The sequence below is a fragment of the Sycon ciliatum genome, chromosome 1 (genome assembly GCF_964019385.1).
Source record: "Sycon ciliatum chromosome 1, ocSycCili1.1, whole genome shotgun sequence".
NCBI classification, from domain to species: Eukaryota; Metazoa; Porifera; class Calcarea; order Leucosolenida; family Sycettidae; genus Sycon; species Sycon ciliatum.
In genome coordinates this window covers 85,659,398-85,687,200 of record NC_088643.1, presented here as the reverse complement: position 1 = coordinate 85,687,200, position 27,803 = coordinate 85,659,398, and the positions used below count along the sequence as shown (strand labels likewise).

Genomic DNA, 27,803 nt, shown 5'->3' with positions numbered 1-27,803 from the left:
ATGATCATTATTTTAGCACGCTGAGCACATGCACATGCACACTGATGCAGCCTCTACGTCGTTGCATTTGCAACCTGGGAGTAGCAAAATACCGGTATTTTACTACTCGCTGCTCAGACCGACTCACTCAGCTCAGCGAGTCAGACTGTCACTGTCAGCAGACATCTGAGCTGAGTAGATCTACGACTCTACGCGTATGCGAGTGGCCTGATCTGACTGAGGCTGACTCACGATCACCGGTACCGGCGTCGGACACCGCGGCGTCGGACTACAAGTAGCGCGCACGGTGCGTGGGGCGCGGGCGCGGTGCGCTTGTAATGTGGCCAGCCTTCCATCAGAACGGATAAAGCGAGGTTGCACTTGGCATGCATGGCCGTACTGCACTGACGTGACACAAACGGATTTTGTGGGTGATCGGGTTTTTTCAACTTTTTTTATGGACTGGACGCGCGGGGCCTGGTTTCATGACGTCAGATTTTTTGAATTATTTCCCTGTTCGAACGGGAATGAGTTGTGCTGGTCAAACCTGTTTTGAGTTTCTGTCGCTGAGATGTGGCGCTCTGAAGCTCGCATACTTGGCTGAGCGAGCTAGCTTTGCATGATCCCAGCTAGAAGAACTTCTAACGAAATGTGTTAGGTTGTGTGATGGTATTTGCTGTAAGAATTCACAATGTCGGCACAGCATCGAGCTGCACAGCTGTTGGACTTCAGCCAGAAATTCGATGTACCTCTTCTCGATGATGTTGTCGCCTATGGACTTGAAGGAGCTGTTCAGGGAGCTGAGGTCTGGATTTATTTCCGTCTATCACCAAAGTCCATTTCGAAGCTCAACGCCTAAAAAAAATGTATTGTTTTGTGATACAGCAACAAGTATGCCAACAAGTATTGACACAATTGAAGGACCACCCCGACGCCTGGACAAGAGTTGATATGATTTTGGAGTTCTCCCAGAGTCAGAGCACGAAGGTAAATTTTACGCCCAGAAATGGGGCGCCATTTTGTTTTCCTTGACATCAATCATCCAATTTCGAAATCGAATATTGTGAAATTGGCTAACTTCAGCATAATTGACAATCATCTAATTGTCTTGGTCTTGTTTGAATATTGATTTCCAAATATACGTGCTCAGTTTTATGCACTGGGCATTCTACAAGACGTGATCAAGTCTCGGTGGAAAGCGTTATCCAGGGAGCAATGTGAAGGTGAGTGAGGCAATTTCTCCTGAAATTGTAACTTCCTGGCATTCCTAGTACTGCTTTTGCCTGCCGTCAGTGGGTTTCTAATTAAGAAGTTCATGCTGTGCCTTACCTGTGAGCTGATCAGTGTGATCAATCAAACTCATCCAATGTCTTCAATTCTGTATGCACATTTGATTTTTGGAAGTGCGACTGTGTAGTAAAAGTCTGCCGTGTCCCTTCTGTAATATATGTCATGCCGTTGTGGTGTACATTTACCTGGTGTTTGTGATTGATTCATGTTGGTTTGTATGATATCAGAGATGTATTGCTAACGCACATTGAAAACATTATAAATTTTATTTTGTCTATCAGGTATCAAAACGTACATCGTTGGCCTCGTTATCAAGCTGTCGTCTGACTCAGCCAGCCTTTCTGTAAGTTGTTGCTTAGTTCTGGGCATGGCTGTATTTAAAGTCAGCAAGATCCACTAGCTCATTCATTGCTGTTAGTGAAATTGTTTTGCGGTGGTCAATTTGTCAGCCTTGCAAACTATTGAGTGGTACAATTCCTGCACAGATTTCTATTGTAGAATTAGCAAACTCGGCACATTTCTGGTCATTTCGGCACCAGTCAAGTTTCGTCTTGTGCTGCAGTGCAGGATACCTGTAAAAGAAGAATCAAAAACTGTTCAGCTGTAACTCCGAGTGTCTGTATGCATGTGATTCGTTCGATACACAACAAACGCGCACACCACCACCGCACAAGCGCGCAACTTTGCTAATGCACTGGATGTACACCCACAGATTGTCTCTTATAGCAATGATAGCAAGCAGGATATGACTGAAACAGATCACGACTTGTGCCAGATAACTGCCCAACCCGTATATCTGGCGAAGTCGTGTGAATTGATCCCATACACACACATTATGACCTTGTGAAGCCCAAAGGCGATGGTAGGCTTGTAGAGCAGTTAGGCAGACATGTTGATGTTGTTTTTAACTCCCCACTTCTGAGGAACCATCATCTGCATGTTGAGGGGTTTGTCAGGTGGAGAAACAGGAGGAGAGAGTCGCTCGCTTATGATGTTCCACCACCAATCCGATGTATCTTGTGCCATGTCAAACCACTGCCGTTCCGGAATGTCTGCGTATGGAGGTCATCAATGATGACAACCCGCCAGTGTTTCCTGGTATCGTGCTTCGGTTGAGTCGGCAACACCTTGCCAAAGATGACTAGCTGTCGTATAACAAACACATGCTCACATACGTACGTGCATGTGCACACACTCACACACTAGTGCAAGATATAGGTTTTCAGCAGCAATTCCATTTCATCTTGATACTGGTAGAAATAGGCTTTGCATCCCCGATTCACATACTGTGATGGCAAGTAAATTCAAGTGTGTGTGTTTGTTTGTTTACACGTATGGTTATATCTTGTGCAGAGTGAGAACCTTTATGTGAACAAGCTCAATGCAATCCTTGTCCAGGTAAGATTGATGAGTGTTGAAAGCGAACTGTTGCTCGTCTCCCTCCATAACACACCGTGTGCCCGTTTACCAAAAACAAATGCGTTACATATGGTGTGCATGCTTGATAACCTTGGTTTGCCAGGTACGGATTTTAATTTTTTTATAAATATTTTCACAGCATCTAGTATGCGAACAAAGGCGTGAAATGTATTTAAAAAATGTGTGCAGATTCACAATATGAGGCATGGGCAGCAAAAACCAGGGTTAGGTGATATTTGGCAAAAATGAGTTTTTGATGGCTTTGAACTGTCCACTAAATGAGTGATCTATGGGCCAAATTTTGGAGCTCTGGGCACCTTCCAAGATGGTAAAAAGAACGCCCGAAATGATGGGTCACGGTCAACAAAAATGGTCAGCAAAAAAGGCAAAATGGGACGCAGTTACAGCTAGCTCTAATGGAGTGACTGAGAATAATTTAGCATATTTATAGGTCTTCAGGGAAGCACAGAGTACTCTAGTTGATATTGTACTAATTTATAGTAACATTGTTGCCTGCACTTGCTGCAATGTTACTTGAAAACTCAATCCCTGTCATGTGCAGGTCTGGTGTTGTATGCAGACTTGTCAGACAGAAAGAAGCCAAGCAACTGACGATTTACATGGCTGGGAAGAATCTGCAACTTAGTACAAGACTAGAATATGCATGCTGGGCCAAGCCAGATACATCCACCAAGCATGTCTTGCTCTCCTACGCACAGCAGCTCGTAGATACATGCATTATACTGTGACAAATTTCATGCGCACCGCAATTGTGCATGTATACTTGCAACAATTTTATTCACAAAATATCTTGTATCAAGTAAGGTTTAGTTCATTCAGGGCTGTCTCCGTATCTCACCAACTTATCCAGCTGCGAATAATCGCCACGGAGTATTGAATCTCGTTCGTCACTCTCAGCGCTGCTGTCCGCGTCGCCACTTCGTGTCACGGAGCTCTCAAACTCATCGCCTTCGCTGCCTCCGCTGATGGTTTGTCATCTGAGCGAAACCTCTTCACTTTCACCTGATTCTTCTTGTGGGGGACTATCACAGGCAGCGGAGTATCTCTGGAGGTCCAGCTGCCAAATATTTTAGTCGCTCGTTCTCCATCAAGAATTTGTGACGGGATCGTTTCGCCAAGAAATTATTTGTTCCGCTCTCTTTTGAGCGCATGATTTGCAGACGCTACCCAGAGCGCAAACGCCTACCTGGACATCCCAAGTGCTTGGTGGATAAACTACAACGGCGATGACAACAAATTATAGCGAAGCCACCAAGAGGAGAGCACTTTCAAAGCGATATCGCAAGAAGTCTTTCCGCTTTGATCACGGTGACTAAAAAACGACATCGGTTCGGTTTTTCGCAAATATTGGCATTTTGAAAAATCGCCAGGACCCCGGTTCTTGCTGCCGATGCCTCATATTATTATTATTTGAAAAGGTGGCGAGGTGACGAAAGTTTAAGGATGGCAATAAACCGAACCAGCTGAAGCGTCATTTCACGAAGGTTTTTATAAGCCTTTTGCGCGTTGTACAGATGTACGAAGTTCAGTACTAGGGCGTAGGTGTGTACAGAACCGATTGGGTGTTCATTGTGTGCTATGCATGCGCATTTGACCAATTTTCGCCTCATAATTAATGGCAAACAATTCCTTTTCCAGCTTCTTCACTTTGGTTAGAACTAATGACTAGCTAGATCTTTGTCAGAAAAGGTTTTCGTTTGAAATGCGGCCTTCAGGGCCCATTTCTAAGGGAAATAGCAGAAAACACAATAGGGTCCTGCACATTCAGCACCCATTAGGTTCTACGGGATTCTACGGGATTTCGTGCATCTGTACAACGCGCAAAAGGCTTATTGAGATGTCACGAACAAATTCTAGAGAAAGTGATGATGGACAAAGAATTACATTTCCATCATAGTTATTTCTTTCAAATTCTTTGTCCATCACCACTTTCTCTAGAATTTGTTCGTGACATTTCAATAAAACCTTCGTGAAATGACGGTTCAGCTGGTTCTGTTTATTGCCATTATTATTTTTATTACTTCGTATTATTATTATTTCTACTTCGTATTATTATTATTTATTGTCTTTTTTTGAGGATTGACCCAGAGGCGGGTAGCCTATCCAGGGGTTCTCCACTTGTGCGTTATTGAATGGGTAGCATAACAGGGGGAGGTGAAATAGAATAATTATGTCAGCATCAAGCCAAGTCCACTTCTATCTAAGGTCAGATGAAACCCAGACACACACCATTTTTGACCATTTGACTGGGTACCTGTAGTCTTGTGGGGAGCTCTTGCTTATAAGTATGTGTTTGTTTTGCTTTGTCAATGCACTGAACATGCAGATCGTAAAGCATGAATGGCCGAGAAATTGGCCCACCTTTATCGCTGACATTGTGGGCGCCAGCAAAACCAATGAGAGCTTATGCCAGAACAACCTTGCCATCTTGAAGATCCTCAGGTATGTATACCTTGGCTTTCTTTTTTTCCTTTCTCAACCTCTACTGATAAGGAAGATAGGCGGTGCAAGGATATTTGTGAAACTAGTTCTGCTTCTTTATTGGTAGAAGACATTACACAGATGTCATGAACTTCGCTACAGATGGTATTTGCTTGGTTGTGATTATTTGTTTGCAGTGAAGAGATCTTTGACTTTTCGGCTGGTGTAATGACGCAGAACAAGGCCAAGCATCTCAAGGACACGTGAGTAGTTAGAACTGCATGTGATTACTAAGGTATTCCCAAGTTTGGCCGAGAGGCGATGATACCGTAAGACCACTCTTACTACCCCCTGTGCGTAATGAACTGGCCTGCATGCACTGACTCCACGCACCAGCTACAGTGCAGTGCATGACTAACTCTAAAGTGTATCTCATGCCATCGTGGGAAGGGCATTTTCCTACAGTAGCCAATGCACTCTCCTAGCTCACAAAATCAACATGTACTAGCTACTTCAGTCACAAGGCACACATATACGCTATTCTTCCTCAAACACACAAGAACAAATCTGGAGTGACCCGGCATTTATCCAACAACAGTATGTGTCCTCTCAGTAGCTGTCGTCACTGTCCATACACAATACACACTTCTTCGTCGCGTCATCATTCTCGCACCGTCATCTGCTAAGTTGCCGCCCACTTCACCAGATCCATCTTTCTCTTGGGTGCAGTCAATATGCGTACTGGACAGTGCTGGGGGGCAGGAGTCGCCAGTACTGCTCTCCTCTGTGCCATCCAGGGTGTTTGTCGTCCCGCCAAGAAGGACTGCTTGACAGCAATTCGTGACTTTCTCCAGCTCACGCCTTCCCAACGCAGTTGATGATGTCTTGTCTTGTAGTCCCTTCCCAAAAATAATAACTCCTGTGGAGCTACTTGATAATTATGCAGTTGTGCTCGGTGAATTCCGACTGAAATTGCCCGTTTGGTGTCCTCAACTTGCACGGCCTTGACGCCCTGGGTGTGGTACGAATGCAGCTGGACGTAGACATTTACGAATACAGTGAAGTAATCAGAACTGGCCCAGGGTCGGATTTCACCGAGCACAATTGTACACGCATACCTATCGGTGTGAGGGTCAACATGTCAACTGAAATCACTTACTGTACATTCTATATCGCTTAGAAGGCGAATAAAGTGTCTTTGATTCCTGACGGTGATGCTGCCTGGCAAAGTAGTGTGTCATTCAGCCTCTCTCTCTCTCTAAAATATGTTTCTGTCTGTGATAAGCCCTTTCGCATCGAAAATTCTGAATGTATAAAACCCTCGGATTCTGCTGGTTTGGTTTGTTTTTCCCTGCAGGATGTGCGATGACTTTCCTCAGATCTTTGAGCTGTGCACATTTGTTATGGTAAGGAATCAGCTTTGCCTTGTCTCTCTGTGTATGAAGCACCGCAGCCTTAGTTCTACAGTACTGCTGGGCGTCGAAGAACAGGGGATCAACGTCATAGCCTAGGTCGTTCTTATTTTTCATGTGCTAAAGTCCATGTGTAGTTGATGTACTTGGTGAGATCCTTGCCTGTTCATTCTTCGAAGCTCGACAGTACTGGAGACTCGAATATGAACTAACACTTGGCTCTTTTTCATTGACCATACATATAATCCGCCGAATTCTGTCGATGCAGTCGCCTGCACTCCAGGATTGGTGACTGACTCTAATCTTTCTGCATTGTATCAGTGGAGTAATTCATTTTTTAAACTTCACATTTCACGATGTCTGCTCTCTAGTTTTTTGTGCAGTTGCACTCATGTGCATCTCTTGCTTTACTTGCTGTCTCTTTTGTGTGTGGTTTGTGTGTATTGTTTGTGTGTAAAGCACAACTCGCAATCAGTCTCTCTCGTACATGAAACGTTAGAGGTATGTAGCGTATTCAGGACTTCCAGTTGACAGCTGCTCCGTTCCTTTCTTTTAAATTGCGGGATTCAGGTGGCGTGTGTTTGATCCATGTCCTGATTGTGTGATCTGCCTGGCCGTCTGGCCTACGATGTGCTTGCATAACCGTGTCTCCTGCGCCATTGTACTGCCGCTGGCCACTTGATATGTGTGTTCTTATTTCATATGGCTAAGGACACGAAATAACGGTTATTCTGATTTACAGAACCTTGTGTCACACCCAGGCCACCTTACCTATTGCAAGCTTGCATGCTACCACCGTGCTTGCACACACATAAAAACAGTCATACAACGGGTCACATAATTGTATGTGGTCACGTCATGGATGAGCATGTGCGCAGCTACTGTGCGACTAGTCCATTTCAAGTTGTGATTACTGTGTTGTACGAACTGAAATGAATGTGTAGGATGCCAGTACCAGTGTTACTGTATCGTTTTCTTAGACTGATTTACTGTGTTTTCATGCTCTTTGAACCATGGGTCTGATTATGTTTTGTGAATAGACGTTGCAGAGGTTCATCACTTGGATGCCGCTGGGTTATATCTTTAGGACGAAGCTCGTCCCAACATTGATTTACAAGGTAATGAGTACTAGTATTAAACTTACACTCAACACCACTTACCGTATTATCTCTAATATAAGCACAGTCTCCAATAATAGCACGTCTCCAATAATAGAACACCTTGGGGCGACATTCAAAAAATAAAGTGCTCAGTCTCCATTATACCGGTAAGCACACTGTGTACATTCATTATCTGTACCGGCAAAAAACCCTGAAATGCGTGTGTCTGACATGAATTTGGCATGGCAACATGCCTCTGAAATGAGGTTGAAATAATAATGGAACAGTCTCCAATAAAGGAACGTCTCCATTAATAGCACGGGACGGAGGTACATTGAAAAAATAAAGGACCGTGCTTATAATAGAGATAATACGGTATAATAAACTCGCATATAGCGAGACAGTGTTCATTTGTAACGAACCATATATTGTAGGGCCGCATGTAAACCAAGTGGACTCGTACTGGCATGGGCTGCATGCGAGTCATGACGTGTTGTTGTTTGGTGTGAGTACATTTCTGTCATAAAGTACTTCGGATACGAGAGAGCTTGGAAGCTCAGGGCCCTACGCTATGCCTTTTTGCCTTGATGACCTAGACAAAAAAAATTGGGATGTTGTAAATTCTTATAAGTTTCTACTTTTTGTTTTTAGACATAACCTGGGATTCGAACCCACACTATCGCCCTGCATGCATCCCCCGATACACTTCGCATAAATACTAATTCTTCCAAGTTGCTTCACGTTATGATCTTGTATTTGAAAGCCCTATTTGAATATGCAATGTGGCCAGCCGTCTTTGATTGTACGGTACGGGACAGGTACGGTCGAGGGTGATACGACACCGTCTACCGCCTTGATGACGGCAAACAAAGAAAACGGATGTTATAAATTAGCCGTGGTTGGCTATAAAAACCCTGCAATCGCCACGCGAAGTGGTCATTGGCTACCCCAGCCATGTATTGCTTGGAATAAATAAATAAATAAATTTTTCAATTCTCCTATTTTTTTCAGGCATTACCTGGGATTCGAACCCGCACTATCGCCCTACATGCATTCCGCCATACACTTCGCATTCATTTCATACTCATTCTTCCAAGTTGCTTCACGTTATGATCTTGCGTTTGAAAGCCCTATTTGAATATTGCGGCCAGCTGTATGTGGCCAGCTGTGTTTGATGGTACGGTACGGGACAGATACGGGATAGCGCCAGGCGTGACACAAACACACAAACAAACACCAAATTAAAGCTGTGTGGACCCTGGCTAGCGCCAGACGTTACTGAAGTAACGTCTTCTGCATAGCTACGGGAATAAAGAACTAATTCGCCTGCACAATGGTGCTTGTTATATCAGGAATCGGCTGTACTTTGTCGGCACCGATCATATGTTTTATCAGTACCGGTTCATCAGACCGGACTGAAGTGTATTCGACCGCTGTATTCTAATTCTCAGGTGCTGTTGGTGGCTTTGTGTTTTCTTGTTTTCGCCAGTTTCTCAACGTCCCGGACTTTCGAAATGTGACTCTCCGGTGTTTAACAGAAGTTGGTACGTTCCGCTTTCTGCGAAATCCTGTCCCCAACTGATAGAACTGTTGTGTTTGTCTGCACGCGGGATTTTCCAACCTGTGTTAAGTTGGCTGTCATGGGTCTACAACTTTCATGCAGTTTCTTTGCGAATCACCCGTCTGTTTGCTGTGGGCTTTTTATCCAAGTTGAGTTTCGACTTGTTCTCTGAGGCCTATTTGCAACCTCAATGCGGGATTTTGTACAGGAACATAACTTACTATCACTTTTGTGCTTCTGTGTGCTTGCCGAGTTGAAGTCATAGCGGAATTGGACATCTACACACAATCCTGTCCATTCTAGAATTCCACACATGGTGTTGTCAGAATCCACTGGGTATCCATTCCAAAACTAAGGCAGAATTTCTAAATCTCCCGCCAGAATTTACATGTACATTCTTTCTTTGCTGTTATGGATTGTCTTGAATCTCTGTTTGTGCAGCAAGTATCTCTTTCTCAAAGGAAGATGAGGAGTCCGCTGAGCTGTTTTGCACGTTGTTCTCACTAACACTGTCACAGCTGAAGCAGGTCAGTTGCTGTCATTGTATGTTCTTCCTCCATTAGTTTGATGAGGCAGATGCTGTGTGGTTACGTCAGAAAAATTATTGTCCTGTATCACCTGAAATTGTAAGAACCAAGAATAGCCTTGCATTTCAGTTGTGGTTCTCTGATTTCTGTGGTCTTTCCTGTAGATGCTGCCACTTACAACGAACATCAAAGAAGCATACAAGAATGGAAGAGATCCAGAACAGGCATTCATTCTCAATCTCAGTATGTTCCTGTGCACATTCTTGAAAGTGCACGGAATGCTGCTTGAGGCAAAGGTAGGCATAGCTACGTACGTACATACATTGAAGCAGGTGCTCATTTACTGTTTGGTGCATGGCTATTCGCTGTAGATAATTTCTCATTGCGATTTTCTGTGCATTCTTGGTTGTTGTTTGATGTGCAAGCTTAATGTCTGTCAAAACAATCTTGCACGGTCTATTTTCAGATCAGACCTGGAATCCTGGAAATATGTTCCCAAAATTTCGAAGAAACCTTGGACTAGTTTGGCAAATAGCTGGGGAGAGTACAGTTTTAGTCTATACTCTATAGACATTGGGTGCCCATGGGATCCATGTATCCTGTGAAAGCTTTCACAAATACTAACATTGTATCTGGTGCTCATGATGAGTTGGTATTTGTTAGGGAGATTGTATTATACTCGCCGCCGTGTGGAATGAATCTCGTGTGTTTATTGGTGGACTACTTCAAGGGTGATGAATAAGACCATGCCTTCTTTTCTTATTCCTCTGTAATGTTCTGCTTTCTCATCGTTTTTCTTCTGGGCTGCAGTCTGGTATGCACGACCATTTGCTGGAGGTGAGTCATGTACTTCTACGATATCGACCTGTTCCTTTGATATAAGGGCCATCATTGGGTCGCCATTGTGTACCTGGGGTGTCCAAGAACCTTTCAAGCATACATCATGGGCAGCACCCACCCGCTGAGCCTGTATGCTTCGAGATAGCAGATCTGTACAGTGCAGTGCAAACTATAGTGTCTGGGTACTTCTGATCACATACTTTTGCCAGTGTCGTATCTGGTCAGGTATGCGTGCTAATTGGAAGTTAGTATCCGCTACCCAGGGAAATTCTACCTGCTTCAGTTCTGTGTTTTTTGCCCATACTTAGTGGGAAACTCTTTTACAGGCAAAAATACAATAAATACAATCCAAACTGGTAAAAAAAGACGTTAAATAATATATTATATACATGGATAGATTGTCAAATGCAAACCAAATATTTCAAAGCAAAAACCAACTGCATGTAGCATTGATATCAGTGGACCCTTCAGGTCTGTTTGATAATGTATACTTAAAGGGGAAGTTAAGGCAAAAATTAAAATTTCACCAGTTGTAGTCTTCGGGGTGCTGAGTCGAATGGTCTTGGTCCGAGAAAGCTGAGACGCTCCCTTCCTACTTGAATTCCAATCGAACTCGCGCACTTCCACCGAAACTGGGTGACTGCGCCCTACTAGATGGGGATTTGTATGCAAAATGTCACTAAAAGCGCCGTTTCGTTCTTATAAAAGCACGGATGACCGCGATTGGCCCATATGTTGTAGTCTTTTGGACGCTGAGTCGACTGGTTTTGGTCCGAAAAGGCTGCGATGCAGTGTTCCTCCTTTATTCCCAATCGAACATGGCTGAACAAGCGGTCACGTGCTCTTGGGTGCCCAAATCACCTGGTCACCACGCCAGCAGGCGAGAACTTTCACACCAAGGTTCAACTCGAGTTCAACTCGAGTGACAGGACTGCACCCAAAAAAGGTCAAACAGGCTAGTAAGTTGTACCCTGCAGGCACGGTGACCAGCTGACTGGTGTACGCAGGAGCACGTGACCGCTTGTTCAACCATGTTCGATTGGGAATAAAGGAGGAACGCTGCATCGCAGCCTTTTCGGACCAAAACCAGTCGACTCAGCGTCCAAAAGACTACAACATATGGGCCAATCGCGGTCATCCGTGCTTTTATAAGAACGAAACGGCGCTTTTAGTGACATTTTGCATACAAATCCCCATCTAGTAGGGCGCAGTCACCCAGTTTCGGTGGAAGTGCGCGAGTTCGATTGGGATTCAAGTAGGAAGGGAGCGTCTCAGCTTTCTCGGACCAAGACCATTCGACTCAGCACCCCGAAGACTACAACTGGTGAAATTTTAATTTTTGCCTTAACTTCCCCTTTAATGTGCTCAGAAGCTATGGCATTTTTGTCGGTGCATTTACCAGTTATCTTCGAACTGTATGCTGTTTTCTGCAGGCTCTACACTTCCTGGTTCTTATTTCCGAAGTGGAGGAGAAAGAGATCTTCAAGATCTGTCTGGAATACTGGAGTACCCTCACTTTTGAGCTGTACCTTGAGAAGCCATATGCCGGGGATCCGTCTCAGCAGCAGCAAGTGTCGCGAAGACCTCTCTACTATCCCGTCCTATCAAAGGTACATTCGACGAACATGCAATTACTCAGTAGCACTCAAACAAGAACTTAATGTTTGTTGCCACGATACAGGCATGTGTTGCCCTGTCGGTGGACCTCAAGTGGAAGATGTTCAGTTCTTGTGAATTGTATTGCTGGCACTGTCACATTATTTGCCTTTATATCTGTACAAGTCCTTCACCAATGCAGCACTGAACATTGCACTATTATTGAGAGGGTTCACCATAACCATTGTCACCTGCTGTTTTGCTCCTCTCCTGCATTCAGGTCCGCTTTATCATGATCAGCAACATGGCAAAACCAGAAGAAGTTGTAGTCGTTGAGAATGAGGCTGGAGAGGTAGTAAGAGAGACCCTGGTCGACACTGATGCGGTCAGTCTGTACAAGACGATGCGAGCAACTCTTGGTAAGACAATAGGAAAGTAATCGATTTGTTGGCTCTATTTACAATGGGTGCATGTATCTCATTTGCGTTTCGCAGAGAAAAGAGCAGTAGACTGTGGTTGCATATGTGCTTGAAACAATGCCCCGTTGTACATGAAACAATTCCCCGGTGTGAATATCTACTTTCCAAGCACCCTGCACACAGGTGTGCACCCAAAGTAAAAACCTTGCCCGATTTTCCGGAGTATGAGCCTCACTTTGAACAGTCGAAATTAACCCAAAAAAGCCGGTACGGCTTATACTCCAGTGGTAAAATGAGCGGAGCGAAGTAAAGTGCGGTAGCCTGCTACAAACAGTGCAACATCGCCGCGACATGTAACTATGCGCATGGGCGACGCACATTGGATACCCATCTACTCATTCAACCAGCTTTTTTCAAAGCCACACAATAATCCGAAGAAAGATGGTCTTAATTTATAAAGCACGCGCGCGCCCAAACATAAATCTATTTAAAAAATGTCAAATTACCAATGCTTATACACCAAATTCATGGTAGATTCCTATATTTTGGGACAAAAACACAGTGTGTGGCGTATACTTCGGAACATACGGTACATGCGTTCAACACGTATTCTGTCACCCCTGCCAGTTCTTTGCCATCATAATCTGCATTTTTCTGAGATTACTTGTCCTTTTTTTGTATGCTCCAGTGTACCTGACACATCTTGACTGGTATGACACAGAACGGATTATGACAGAGAAACTAGAGAGCCAGGTGAATGGTACTGAGTGGTCATGGAAGAACCTCAATCGGGTAAGCTGTTAGTTCAGCCAAAAGCATTCTGGTTGTCTCCTTTCCTGCTTCAAGGTTCTCACTTACCAGCCTGGTTTGGTGTAGCTTGGATAAATAGCACCCAATAGTAATGTAGTCATGCAAGAGCAAAAGGCAGAAGATATTAGCATTTGTGTTATAGTAATATGGAAGCAGCGATTGGGATTTTCGGTCTAAGACCACTTTGTGGTGGGTCTGGGATACTCACCTACCACCGCTTTAGGAGCTGCATTTGCGCCTTGATCCTTGAGAATGGTGGCATTTCTACAGATGCGGAAAACTCAGTCTGACGGGGTCCAACACGAATCATGAATTGGCTTTGTTTCATAGTAATATGACTTGGTGCCATACAGTAGACTCGTACGCCCAAGAACGTCCAGGCTGGAAATCTAAGAACGCCCCAGCCTGGATTTAAGAACGAACTCCAAGATTTTTAAGAACGCGACATTTTTTGGTATTGCACGTTTCTGTATCAGAATGGTAATGCTACCGGCTTTCCGGACCATTTTATGCGTAGAAAACTGCAATGGAATGCAAAAAAAGAACGGACAGTCTTTTCTGTTGAATTCTGCCTATTACACAATGAATCTGTATAATTATATACATGACATGATTGTAGTGAAGAAGAATATTATAAGCAGTATAATGCAATATGCATGTTCACGTACAAAGCGTCAGAGGCACCTGGTCCACATTAAACCGGTTATGGGGTAGCCAGCGACCCCACTTCCCACTCCGCTTGGCACCAAGTCCTCTCCGAAGTCGTCGACGAAGGCGGGCATGCCACCGTTTCACTCCTGGGAGCCGTTCCACAACAGACCTCGATTTATTGTTGCTGCGGGCACGCAGCGACAATTTATGCCTTGCCAGGAAAGAGTTAAACCAACCATCGGACGCCTGAAACGCCTGCTCGATCTCCTCGCCCAAGTCATCTCTGATCAATTTCCGCATTGTTGTCCGCAGCCACAAGTGAGTGATCTTCTTGCCTTTGCCTTGGGCTCTCTCGGCCTGGAACAAGTTAAACAGCGCTTTCTCTTGCTCCCAGTATTTAGGCCTGCCACCTGGATGGAGAGTGGTCTTTTGGCGGCTTTGCTGTCACACCGAAAGTTTCCGTCTCTTTTGGTGGACTTCAGCTGCGTTGCAAGCAACTTGCGATGCTTCACTGATAACCATTTCGTCACCAGGGAGTGCGAGATTTTAATTTCCTCGCCAGTTGTCATAACAGGGGAAGCATGGCCGCTCGCCTTCAACGTATCTAGCCACTCCACCACTTGTTGCTTGAAGAGAAGATTGTATCGCTTGCGCTTTGAAGCGCCTCTCCTCTTGCGCTTTTTTGACAGATCAGGGACATCCTCCCAGTCATCCTCATCATCAGAATCTGATGAACTAATGGCAACAGCTTCCTGGTCCTCAGTAACTGAGGCACAAGTCGACGGAATTGCAGGAGCGCACGGAGTTTCCACGTCGTTGGTCCCAAAGCTAGAAGGAAGGGTTCCCTGGTTGCTTGACCGACTCTCTCCAGCAGATGGATGCTTCATCGCCACATGGACGGACAGCGCTGGGGCATGGTGAGTGCAGAAATCACATTGGGCACAACGGAATGTCTCCACCTCTACGATTTTATTTGTTTCTGTCTCACCCCGCTCTTCTACAACTCTGCCAGATGGCAGCGAGAATTTCCGCATCACTCCGACGCCGAAAAGGGTCGCCTGCTTCAGTTTGGGCTTGGGTGCCATTCTTGAAGGAACGAAAAGGAAACGCTCGACAAACGAAGTGGGAGCTAATAACTACAATGCAATCTTCTGAAAAGGAGAGAGAGAAAGAGATGTGATATTTGAGCGCCGGTTTGTTTTGCAAGCGGATTGCACCTTCATGATCTTGTCCGAGTACACGAAAAACAAGTCCGCAACCACAAACTCTTGTCGGGTCCTCTCGAAAACATCACCCAGTGCAGCGCTACATACTACACGTGCATGTAAAGTGTACAACCGGTACATGTAGCGCAAAGTGCTTTGTACATGAGCGTCACGGGTCACGTTGGACGCGTAAGAACGCAAAATAAGAACGTAGCCTGGGGCGCTGAAAAATAAGGACTTTGCTAGGCTGGCCCTCTGAAACCGCGTTCTTGGGCGTACGAGTCTACTGTACCTCCATGCTCTCTGGCTAGTGTGTAACTTATCCACTTCCCCTGTTTACTCTTGCAGCTTTGCTGGGCAATTGGATCCATCAGCGGTGCCACAGTGGAAGAGAACGAGAAGCGGTTTCTGGTTACCGTTATCAAGGTGAGTCCTAGTGGTGATAGGTCTGCTGCCATCGTGTACAGCTCAGCTTGTGTTGCCAGTGCTTCCAACCTTCCGTATTTGTAAGGGAAAAATCACTCATTCGTCCGCGCTACTTAACTTGAGCGAAATGATACGGAAAATTGAAGAAGATCGATCAGCTACAGCTATGTATGTAGAAGCATGGCAAGCGCAAGCTGAGGGATGAATCTCCCTTTGGCAAAGCAAGTGCATGCCATGCTTCAACCACATGTAACACGAAAAATAATGCTGTGGTACAAGTCACACATGCTTAGCACTAGCTAATCCAGCAACCGAGAAGGATGTGAGTGTTAAAAAACACGATACAAGCAATGCACATGGCAGTACATTGGCAGTACGCAAACACTGTAAAATACAGAAAATCAGAAGTTGTGGTACTCAACATAGACCCAGTTGGTTGGCAGCTCTGTGTTGCAATCCAATTTCAACTTCTTTCCCTGCAGACTCTTGGTCATGCTGAGATAGTAGTGTACTGATAACAGGTAATGCCCTTGCAACTCACCTCCCTCCCTTGGAGATCGTTTGAAGAATGCCCCGTTCATATAGCTTACCAGTAGGAAAAAAAGGAAAAAGGACATGTTTGAAAATGTTTCTCCCCAGGGTTGTTCCTCATCTATGGTCTTCATTTTGCATTTCTCCATGTCACACAGGAGCTTCTCGGTATGGTCGAAATGAAGCGGGGCAAGGACAACAAGGCCATCATTGCCTCTAACATCATGTACATCGTTGGCCAGTATCCTCGTTTCCTTCGGTATGTGACTAGTGCACTATCTGTCTCTCCTCCTTGGAGTGCAGAACTGAAACCCCTACCCCTTTCATAGTCGTCATGGTCCGTATTGCAGTAGTACTGCAGGTGTCTCTCGCTTTCTTCTGGATCCCTGCATAACTGTGGAATGTTCGTATGCGTGCTGCAGTAAAAGAGATCTTTCAATTTTTTGGGGGAAACTCTCATGCAGGTTCACTTTGAAGTACGCTATACCATCTCTGATCTTGAACGCTCCTGGGAATGTCCTAAATCTGATATTTCTTTTTAACTCTTCTCGATTGTTGTTCTTGTGTTTCATCAGAGCTCACTGGAAGTTTTTGAAGACAGTCGTGAAGAAACTTTTCGAGTTCATGCATGGTGAGTGTATACCATGTCACCAAGGGTATATAACCCCTGGGAATGTGTAACTCTGCATGTGAGATCTCGGCAGCAAAAACTCGCATTGAGTGTTCACATCCGTTTCAAGTATGGTCGTGCTGCGTACAACGAAGGTCAGCGTGCAAGCTGTGTAACTTGTTGTCTTGGAGTGCTATTTTTACTACTCTATTGCTCACTAAAACATGCTGAATATGTTGCGATATACAACATGAACATTTCACCATGTGATGTGAGTTTTGCCTTCGGGGCATCCCATAGCAGAGGTGCATATTCAGGGGGGGGGGGGGGGGGATACTCTTGATGTCACCAATTTATTGTCACCGTGGTTATCCGTTCTGGATGATGAAGCAAGCAGTTGGCTGTGTGTGTGTTCTGCATATGTGTCACAGTGTGTGTTTGTTTGCGAAAGTGTGGTGATATGTCCATAATGTGGATTTTTCGTTGTTGGTCATGACCTTCACATGCTTGTCTAATCATCGGTGTGTTTTGAACAGAGCTACATGATGGTGTACAAGACATGGCTTGCGACACTTTCATCAAGATAGCTCAGAAATGCCGTCGCCACTTTGTGTTTGTAAGCTTTTGTTGTTAGAACTAGCTGTGTATTCTGGTGCTTACAGTATTTGTTTGAAACACGATTCTCTCCGACTTGTGTTAATCCCAATCCGGCACATGGAAGACAGGTGACAAAGTGTGTTTGCTTGCTGTGCCAACTTAGCCTGGGCATGTAGCATATTCGGGGATAGAAGCCAGTTCCAGAGTACAGGAGAAAGGATTTGCAATGTTTCATTTTGCGTGTGCTGCCTAGCTGATAATTAGTGCACTGAACGAGATGGTGTCCATTGGTTGTAGCACAAGCGTTATTACCACTATTACAATGTGCATTAAAGGGGAAGTTAAGGCAAAAATTAAAATTTCACCAGTTGTAGTCTTCGGGGTGCTGAGTCGAATGGTCTTGGTCCGAGAAAGCTGAGACGCTCCCTTCCTACTTGAATCCCAATCGAACTCGCGCACTTCCACCGAAACTGGGTGACTGCGCCCTACGAGATGGGGATTTGTATGCAAAATGTCACTAAAAGCGCCATTTCGTTCTTATAAAAGCACGGATGACCGCGATTGGCCCATATGTTGTAGTCTTTTGGACGCTGAGTCGACTGGTTTTGGTCCGAAAAGGCTGCGATGCAGCGTTCCTCCTTTATTCCCAATCGAACATGGTTGAAGAAGCGGTCACGTGCTCCTGGGTGCCCGAATCACCTGGTCACCACGCCAGCAGGCGACAACTTTCACAACAAGGTTCAACTCGAGTGACAGGACTGCACCCAAAAAAGGTCAAAACAGGCTGTAAGTTGTACCCTGCAGGCACGGTGACCAGGTGACTGGTGTACGCAGGAGCACGTGACCGCTTGTTCAACCATGTTCGATGGGGAATAAAGGAGGAACGCTGCATCGCAGCCTTTTCGGACCAAAACCAGTCGACTCCGCGTCCAAAAGACTACAACATATGGGCCAATCGCGGTCATCCGTGCTTTTATAAGAACGAAATGGCGCTTTTAGTGACATTTTGCATACAAATCCCCATCTCGTAGGGCGCAGTCACCCAGTTTCGGTGGAAGTGCGCGAGTTCGATTGGGATTCAAGTAGGAAGGGAGCGTCTCAGCTTTCTCGGACCAAGACCATTCAACTCAGCACCCCGAAGACTACAACTGGTGAAATTTTGATTTTTGCCTTAACCTCCCCTTTAACCCTTTGAGACCCCAACGATCGAATTCGATCGTTTGGTATACAGTGACACTAAAATAATTATACAGTCAACTTCGCCTATAACGACACTTGGCGGGGCATCAAAAAAAGTGTCCTTATTCGCGAAGTGTCGTTATACCTGAAGTCTCATTATATGTATTACAGTTGGAAGGGACTTTGCTCTGGGCATGGAAATGCTGTCGTTATATCCGCAGTCGTTATTAGCGAAGTTGACTGTATCTCTGGTGTTCCTTCACCGATTTTCATAAACAAAGTATCTACGAACTTAGATCTACGTTTCGAAAAGAACCTTGGCTATCACGTCGAAGTTATCCGAAGTCTCTAAGAGTTACGATGCCACCGTGGTGAGACTCGAAGTCAGAGACAAACTGAAAAATGCACTCAGATCGAAAAATTCAAATTTTCACGCTGCACTTGGCAGGGGATTTCCCCGGGATGGTACGTCATACTCAAGCATGCTGCACACCAAAATTTCGCGCTTGAAACGAGCTTTCCGCTGTAGTTTGTTTGAAGTCGATGCGATGAAGGAGTATGGAATGGCGGCTGTTTGAACTTTGCTGAAGCTGTTCGCGCATGGCTGCTGTTTTGGGCGGCATTATAGGCCACGCAGAGCAGAGGCTGTGCAGGTAGCTGGCTTGAGTGTGGTACTAGTCTCTTCGTCTTGGAAATACCTTTCCAATGGTGGTTAGTTTGTAAAAATCGGTGAATGTTTGATAGAGATACGAGCGAAAGTGCATGTTATTTGACGGTGAGTAAATTGTCGTACTTTCAGTGGGGTCTCAAAGGGTTAACCTCACATGGTCCTAGATTTGTTGATTTCATTCACACTATGAGCTGTATGTCATAGCATCTAATCAGTTAGTTGACAACTATGCTGCTGCTGTTCTCACTTTGTGTAGGTGCAAGTTGGAGAAACAGAACCGTACATCCGGGAAATCCTGAAGACCATCAGCTCAATTATCTGTGATCTTCAGCCGCAGCAGGTAATGAATGACAATACCGTGTTTATCTTGCATATGCTGTTATCTAAAAGGTTTTGATTCTCTTTCGTATATTGACTTGTGTAGGAGACACATATATACTGTGAAAGCCACTCAATCTGCGGACAGAACTGTTTTGTCCTTTGTGGACTCATCAGCACAGCGCAGAAAAAATGAGGCCGAACCTGATAACAATGAAAAATAAATTTTCCAAAGCCAGATTTGAACCAGGCCCGAACTTACCTTGCCAGAATGCTCAGACTGACAAGTCAGTGAGCTCTGTCTGTAACGATGTGCTAAATCTAGCGAAGAAGAAATCGGTCTTTAAAACGTCGAACGAAAGTCAATACCAGTATTACCAGTATAGTGAGAAAAGTGGTACTAGTACTTGTTAGCAAGAGTGCATAAACAAGAGTATGCAACTGTTGTTATCGGTCAGTGCGTGGCGCGCTGCCTTCATGACGTAACTTGCCTCCATCACGGTCTGAAAGGCTGCACTCAAACCCGCAATTTCTCGTACACGCCCATCCGTTTTTGCTCCATTCCTTTCAGCACCTGCGCGATCTCTAAATGTTGGCGCGTGAACTCCAGTTCCGTACGAAAGTTCATTTCAAATCAGAGGGAAACTGCGGTGTTTAATTTTCCGCAGTGCGCGGAGTGCAGCTGAATCATGAGCGAATGATGTAATGGAGGCAGTGCGCGGAGTGCATCTGGCCCATAGAAAAGAGATCACAGTTGCATACTCTTGTTTATGGACTCTTGTTGTTAGCCTTTGTACACGTTAACCGGTCCATTTTAAAACCGTTAATTTTGCGCCTCGTTAGAATAATGGCTTTTACAGTGTGCATTTTCTGGTGTGAGCTGGATGATAATCATTGTGATCAGATGCGTGGGGGGGGGGGGGGGGGCATGACAACCTGATCACACCCCCACCCCCCTTTATTCTCACTTTGTAATGTAAGCACACTAGTCTTCCAATATTATGCTGGTGTGCACTTATCTCTGTTCTGTTTTGTGTATCAGGTCCACACATTCTATGAAGCAGTTGGCTACATGATCAGTGCTCAGACTGTAAGTGATTATAACAAAGCATCAAGTTGTGTTCTTCCGCTTTGCAGTGGTTTGTCTTGCGAGGAATGTGCATGTGTAGGGGTGTGTTTTCCAGAACATTACATATGTATAGGGGGGCACTGTCAGTGTTCAAGTACCTTTCAACAACTACTGTCACTAGTATTGTCCTTGTGTACATGGTGCCTTCTATGTGCAATGTTGTGGCATCTTTGAAACTTTGCATATTGAGTCTCTAGACTTGGGGCTCCGTGTACTTGCCCAAGTAACCCTTGGAGGTTCGGCCCTTTGACTGAATGATAGCCGACAGCCCCATCGTTGCATGGCATCCAGTCATGTTTCACTTATGAAGCCACGCTTGAGGGGGGGGGGGGTGGAGTATGGTCATTGCAATCCCCCTGCTAGATGGATCTATTTGTTGATAATTTATGGTGATCATGCTTGTGTTTTTCCCGTGTTGTTATATCCACATAGGATAGTCTGATGATGGAGCCACTCATAGACAAGTATTTTGAGTTACCAAACAGTGTGTGGGACAATGTCATCCAACAAGCCACAAAAGTAAGCTTTTCCCAGTGTACTGTATGTATATCCTTGATTTTGTTGCTTGGTTATGAATGTTGTGATTAACTGGTACACGTATTGAGAAAGAGAGGGGGGGGGGGGGGGGATATCCAAGTGAAAGAGGAATCGTGCAAAGCTGCTACCCTTTTGGAGCAGATTTATTTCATGTGGCTAGAAAGCTGACAAACCCAAGTGCGTGGAAAATGAATCCAGGCGTCACAGAGAACGGACATGGGTCAATTGGTTGTTACTGTTGTCGATAACCTGCTCCTAGATTTGTGAGCACAAACATGTAGCTGCTATCTGTGTGTTTGTGTATGACAGGACGTAACGGTACTGCAAGACCGTGAAACGGCCAAGCAGCTAAGCAACATTCTGAAGACGAATATTGCTGGCTGTACTGCAATCGGTCATGCGTATGTGACACAGGTAAATTCAAAGCCACCTACTACATTCGTTCAACTTCATTACATGTTCACATTTTAGGGGGGGGGGATCATGGTTGCCTTTGTGATTTGTTTAGTATCTGGAAGGGACTTGAATACCGGTATCTGCACCGCTGACATTTTTATAAGCTCTTCCTGTCGGTTTGAGCATTGTCGATTGCTGTGAAATAGAACATTCCTGGCTCCATAGTAGTACATGTACATGTCATTTTATGGTTGTGCTTCTTGACTTCTGTGTGTATGCGAATGTTGCTTGCAGCTTGGTCGTATTTACTTGGACATGCTCAATGTGTACAAGGTGTTGAGTGAGAACATCTCAACAGCCATTGCCACGCATGGTAAGGCTACATCTTGTCCCAACTCTCACACCTATGCCTCCACCGCATGTGTGTATATTTGTTCGCCGAGTTTCCCCGTTCTCAGTATTTGATGTTCAGACTTCCACCTTTATTATTAGAGAAATTACCAGCCTGACACGGAAAGCCCTTCTTGTCCAAAGGAAAAGACAAACCAAACTGCATTCAACTAGCTACTGCAGCGCGCATAAAGGCAACAGTAGCAGCAGTGCAAAAAATGCAAATTACAGATCATACTCGGCACAGAATAATAATTAATGATATGCATCATGAGACCATCACTGCGCATGTGCCCACGTGGGCTAACTTGGCTTTGATACTCCAAGCCGGCATATATCATACCCGTATCCCTCTATACTAAGTCTTGTCCTCTGTTTGTTCATGTTCAGGAGAGCATGCAGCCAAGCAGCCACAGCTTGTGGCGATGCGTGCTGTAAAGCAAGATGTATTGCGCCTGATCTCTACATGGATTGGCAAGTCTCATGACCACAAGATGGTGAGTCACTGAGTAACAGTGGCCGATGCCAACTTTGATCTTGTGCTCGTTGAATACTGCTTTTAGCCTGGCTGATTACTGGCTACTATTCTTGATTGTTATGGGAAGTATGAGCCGATGTTACTCTTGTCACATGCTCTAACCTGGAATGCTTACTTTATTTTTGTTTTAGGTGCTCGATAACTTCATCCCTCCCTTCCTAGATGCTGTGCTTGCCGATTATCACCGCAACGTGCCAACAGCACGAGAGCCATTGGTGTTATCTGCACTTGCAACTACCATCAATCACCTTGGTGTAAGTTGTTACGCTGGATATGCCCAGATATTGTCCTTTGCTGGTCATCGCCCTCTTGTTTCTGGCCAGCAGCATATTGATCCAATGACACCTTTCAAATTTAATATTTTGCCAGCGCTTTGTTGGAGAATGTGTAGATGACGGCTAAGGAGAAGTCATGTATCATTGTAGTCGGCAAACCATGAGCAATCTATGGCTGTGCAATGGTTGACTTCAAGAGATAAATTGTGAGAGTCTGCAGTACTTATTGCATAGCTATTTCCTACGGTTGATTCATTTCTCTGGTGCTTTTGATTGTTCAGGACTGTATAACAGTTCATGTTCCAGCAATATTCGATGCAGTGTTCGAGTGTACGCTTGACATGATCAACAAAGACTTCCAGGAGTTCCCGGAGCACCGCACAAACTTCTTCAACATGCTGCAAGCTGTCACAGAGCACTGCTTTTCAGGTAACGCCCAGTTCTCTTCATGTTGTACCATTATGAGTTGTTGATGAACCGCCGCCATTGCTTTATGAATGGCTCTCTTCTGCGCCTTGTCACGAGGGGAGCCTTCCTGTATGCAAGGCTTGAACTTGTTTGAATGCTATTGTTTTCTTTGTGGGTCATTGGTTACCATTCTACATAATTAGTTTGTGTTGTGTGCTTTTCTTGTGCAGCATTCCTCCAAATGCCACCGATGCAGTTCAAGCTCATCATGGACTCCATTATCTGGGCATTCAAGCATACCATGCGAAATGTTGCTGAGACCGGTGAGACTGTCATACTGTCGCTCTTATTATGTACAAGCAGATAGTGACAGTTGGGGCTTGAGTCACGTGATCGTCGGGATACTGTACTTTGCGTAGTATCAGTGTCATAAGTGCTCTTTCTTCATGTTGAGATTTGCTCTACCCATTCTCTTGTTTTGAAATTTGAAGGCCTTGTCATAGAAATTTTCCTGGTGTTTTTCTTGTCATTATGTGATCACTGTGTCCAGGCTTGAATATTTTGCTGACTTTGCTGAAGAACGTTGAAGCGACAGAAGCTGCCCAGGGCTTTTACAGTACCTACTATTTGCTTGTACTCCAGCACATCTTCTCTGTTGTGACAGACTCATCCCACACAGCAGGTATGTATGTACTGTAGTTCAGCACAAGCACGGTGCTGTCTTGCTCTGCTGGTGCCTGGTGTAGCTTGTGTTGTCCATGTAGTCCATTGTAGAGAGGTTCTGCATTTGGATTGTTTTATTACTACCGTAGTGACGCGCATCTTATCGCACCCTCACAAATAAGCGCATGGGCTTGTAAGTGAACCTAAATGCTGTCCATCCCGCGACACACAGACACCACAAAAACACCATGTTCACATAGTTCAATGTGCATTGCGGTATTGCACAATGTGCATAATTATGTACGGTACTGGTACACTAGCAACTCAAGCGCATGCGCCTATGTGTGAGACAACACGACCCGCAAAAAAAATAGCAAATAACGCAAAAACTCACTCATAAGCACATGTGCCTTTATGTGCATCACTACGGTAGACTTGATAGTCGGCGGAGCAGTCAAACTTTCGTGGAAGCACAGGTTGTGGAAAGTCAAAAAAAGACCTTGTCAGATTTGAACCGAAAATCGGAACCTCCAAATTCAACTCGCGGCAGTAGGAAAACATTTTAAAATACGAAATGCCGCACCTCTTGGATCAACTTCACATGTGTCTCATGCATGGTTCCGGTTTGTACAGCACAACTACATTGTCTAACCTTACGGTACTATTCTAATCTTACTTTTGTGCTTGTCCAGACTTGTTCATGCATGCCACAATCCTGGCTCGCCTTTTCTACATTGTTGAGGACAATGTTGTAACATGTGCGCTGTATGAAGGAGACCCATCCGTATCTGGTCCAACCACCAACCAGGTTAGTGTCCTGTGGTCCCCATCGTATCCTGTTCTTTGCTGTCAGTGTCCTCTGTGGGGTGCATTCCTGCTTGTTACATTCAGTATTTGCAACAGATCCTTGGCAGATGAAAATATATACTGTATGTTGAAGTAATTTCAGTAGTACTGTTTTGAATTATCCTCACTGTGTGTGTATGGGGTTTGATCATTTTGTGGTACGGACTGGCATACTCACTGGGCTTGTATAAATGTATTCGGTGTGTCTTTACTGCCATGCTTCATGCAGGTGTATGTTGCAGAATTCGTCGGCCAACTGCTTGGCCAAGCATACCCTCATCTACAAGAGTAAGAGCTTATAGTCATTGGCAGTTGCGATTACCCACTGAGGGTCTTCTTAGATGTACTTGCTGCATTGAAACTTGGACACTGCATTATCCTTCGCCTGAGGTGTGCATTTGTGGCTTCAGTGTAAACGGAGGCTACTAATATTGTGGATGGCATCCATCATGTTGTACAGTGTTCCTAGTGCTCCTTTCACGACAGATTTTTACTCATAGGCGTGCTGGTCTTTTCAGTCTGCTGCATGCTAACTGCAACAGCTGTGTTTGGAGTAGCTTTGCAACCATCTATTATAATTGATTCATGTCTTTGGTGTCCACAGTCTTCATTCCCAATGGGTTTTGCTGATACGTTTTGTGTTTGATAGGCAACAGCGGCGGGTTTTGGTTGAAGGCTTCTTTAGCCTGGACACGAACGTCAGTGGCTTCAAGGACCATCTCCGAGATTTCCTCGTCCAGATCAGAGTAAGTGGGCCTGCGGGAATTGGGTGATTTCCATACTACTTGAACTTTACTTATATTCAACAGCTGTGTCTTTCACTGTATGAACTCCGACTCCATAGAATGACACTGGCCTGATACTGAAAATCTAGCCTTGCTGATATGACTGTGTTGCATTCCTTACCATGTGTATGTAGACGTGAACACACAGCTTGCTTGTGTTAACGCCGATCCCATTTAGAGTACATGTATTTAGTTATTGTTCTCGCCTTGCTTGTTGCCATGTACCCTTGTAGGAAGTATCTGGCGAAGACGCAACTGATCTCTACCTGGAAGAGAGAAAGGAGCAGCTACGCGTTGCTGCAGATGAAAAGCGTCGTGTGCAAAATGCTGTGCCCGGTGTCCTGAACCCACACGAGCTACCAGATGAGATGGAGTCTTGACTTTAGCAGAAATTACCAATGTCTGATGTATCATCCTTCTTTCAAATCATCATCGCCACGTAGAATCCTGAGAGTTGTGATCCTTGAACCGAGAAGCAGAATCAGTTGTACAGTTGCTCATCAATATATACTCACTGTCGCCGTCGTCGCTGCCATCGCTACTACTGCTGCTCGCCGCTACTGCCATCACCTCTGCTCCTTTATTTTGGCCGTGACTTGAATGTGTGCTTCCGTGAAGGTTCACCTTACTTCAGCAGTGCCGGCATCCGCCAAAGTGCCTGCTTACTTGCACACCTGCCAACAGCATCGCCTTGTTGCCAGGCTATGTCAGCATGGTGTGGCCGCGATACGTGTATGCAGTTCAACAGGACTGCTCGATTCGTGCGCACACATGTGCGTGCATACGTGCGTGTGTGTGTGTGGCGTGGTGTTGCCATGTGGTGATGGTGTGCAATAATTGGCAGTGTTGCTGCCGCGCGCTCCATGCCCATCCCGATGTATCCAGTTAGTGGTAGCTCTGGCCCATATCTGCCTATGCTGCCTATGTGCTTCCAATACCGGCTGGTACGGACCATCACCACCACCACCAGCGCTACCACCACCAGCGCTACCACCACCAGCGCTACCACCACTGCCAGCAATGCCACCTACCTACCCGTGGCCCAGCATTAGTACAGTGCAGTGGTCACCGTAGTTCACAAGCGGCCTTTTAGTTATCTCACCTTTTTTCTTGAAGTGCATGGTTTTGTGTGCTCCTTTAAGAAAAGTTTTTGTTTTAAGAAGAGACATTCTCCGATCATTTTTGCTTTGATTGTCTAGTACTAAGCTGTGTGATTACCCCCACTGCGTACATATTGCTTTTATGTAGCGTTACAAGTGCTTTTTCTGGCTTTGCTAGCTGTACTCCGCGTCTGCCCCTCTGGCTGGCTTCAAACCTGAGGCAATCTCCCATTGCCAATATGTGTGCGCTCATCGCAGAACACGCATGCTGCTTTTCTACTGTGTACATTTCAGCGGCGATAACCTACTGTGCGATACGCGCCCCATTCTTTACTGTGTATAGATTGTTTGTTTTTACCTCTGGTTTTGTTTAATTTTCGTTCTGTCTGTTTTACTAGTGCCAGGTTTGCACCAAACTCGTGTTTGTTCTTATCTTTCTGCTGTCGTTTGTTGGTGTTGTCGGTGTAACCTAATGACATTTTGACTCGTCTCATTTTTATTGACTTTGTCATTATTATACCCTGCAGTTTGCGTCTCCCGTTTTTGCTGGTCAACGTTGAGATGGTACATCTTTGCTTCTTTCCACTACTTGCGCATTGCCTGTATCTGCTGTATTTCTCTACGTGAGATTCAGAGGAACTGACAATTTGTGTGTAACAGCAGGGTTGGGATATTCATCACTGTAGTATCAGTCACGTCACACATTCATCAGCCAATTAATTTTTGAGGGGGAGGGAGGGAGGGTGATGACTGATCATGATGCCTGATGGGCAGTATGACAAGTCTTCAGTTTCCATGGCAACATTGTTGTTGAGATCGAAATGTGGGCGTGTTGGATTTCTTGCGAATTCAAAATACAAATAACAACATTTCTCTTGTTTAGGTTCCATAGTAAACCTATTTGCGATACAATACAATGTATTTGCTTTCATTTGTTGTTCAGTTCCCATGGCAACGTTGTCGTTGACGTTGCAAACACATGTACAAAAAGTCATGTACCTTGTTGCGAATTATTATTCATGATAGCTGTAATTGCACGTTCACATCCATGTTCATCTAATAAGTAATAGTAGTAGCAAGAGTGGTTTTAATATGTACTCTTGGTAGTAGTAGTAGTAGTAGTAGTAGTCATGGTAGTAGTAGTAGAATTTATT

At 44.9% G+C, this 27,803-nt stretch overlaps 1 protein-coding gene across 1 annotated transcript; it reads left to right on the top strand.

Annotated features, from left to right (window-relative positions):
* Positions 1 to 557: 557 nt before the first annotated feature.
* Positions 558 to 27,282, top strand: LOC135806044 (exportin-1-like). The gene is made up of 35 exons (XM_065320179.1): positions 558 to 784; positions 865 to 966; positions 1,130 to 1,202; positions 1,551 to 1,612; positions 2,623 to 2,667; positions 5,036 to 5,151; positions 5,328 to 5,393; positions 6,488 to 6,536; positions 7,002 to 7,043; positions 7,583 to 7,660; positions 9,132 to 9,186; positions 9,645 to 9,730; positions 9,895 to 10,026; positions 10,541 to 10,567; positions 12,004 to 12,180; positions 12,447 to 12,585; positions 13,274 to 13,377; positions 15,600 to 15,677; positions 16,367 to 16,467; positions 16,784 to 16,839; positions 17,355 to 17,434; positions 19,521 to 19,604; positions 20,625 to 20,672; positions 21,144 to 21,230; positions 21,558 to 21,662; positions 21,939 to 22,017; positions 22,425 to 22,531; positions 22,704 to 22,826; positions 23,129 to 23,276; positions 23,486 to 23,578; positions 23,806 to 23,937; positions 24,611 to 24,726; positions 24,994 to 25,052; positions 25,414 to 25,510; positions 25,783 to 27,282. The coding sequence occupies exons 1-35, from the start codon at positions 671 to 673 to the stop codon at positions 25,927 to 25,929; spliced, it is 3,207 nt and encodes a 1,068-aa protein (XP_065176251.1). The 5' UTR covers positions 558 to 670; the 3' UTR covers positions 25,930 to 27,282.
* The last annotated feature ends 521 nt before the right edge of the window (positions 27,283 to 27,803 follow it).

Coding starts and splice junctions, on each gene's coding strand:
- LOC135806044 (XM_065320179.1), top strand. CDS start 671: ATGTCGGCACAGCATCGAGCTGCACAGCTGTTGGACTTCAGCCAGAAA. Junction 22,018..22,424: donor AACAGCCATTGCCACGCATG/GTAAGGCTACAT, acceptor GTTCATGTTCAG/GAGAGCATGCAGCCAAGCAG. Junction 23,277..23,485: donor CACAGAGCACTGCTTTTCAG/GTAACGCCCAGT, acceptor TTTCTTGTGCAG/CATTCCTCCAAATGCCACCG.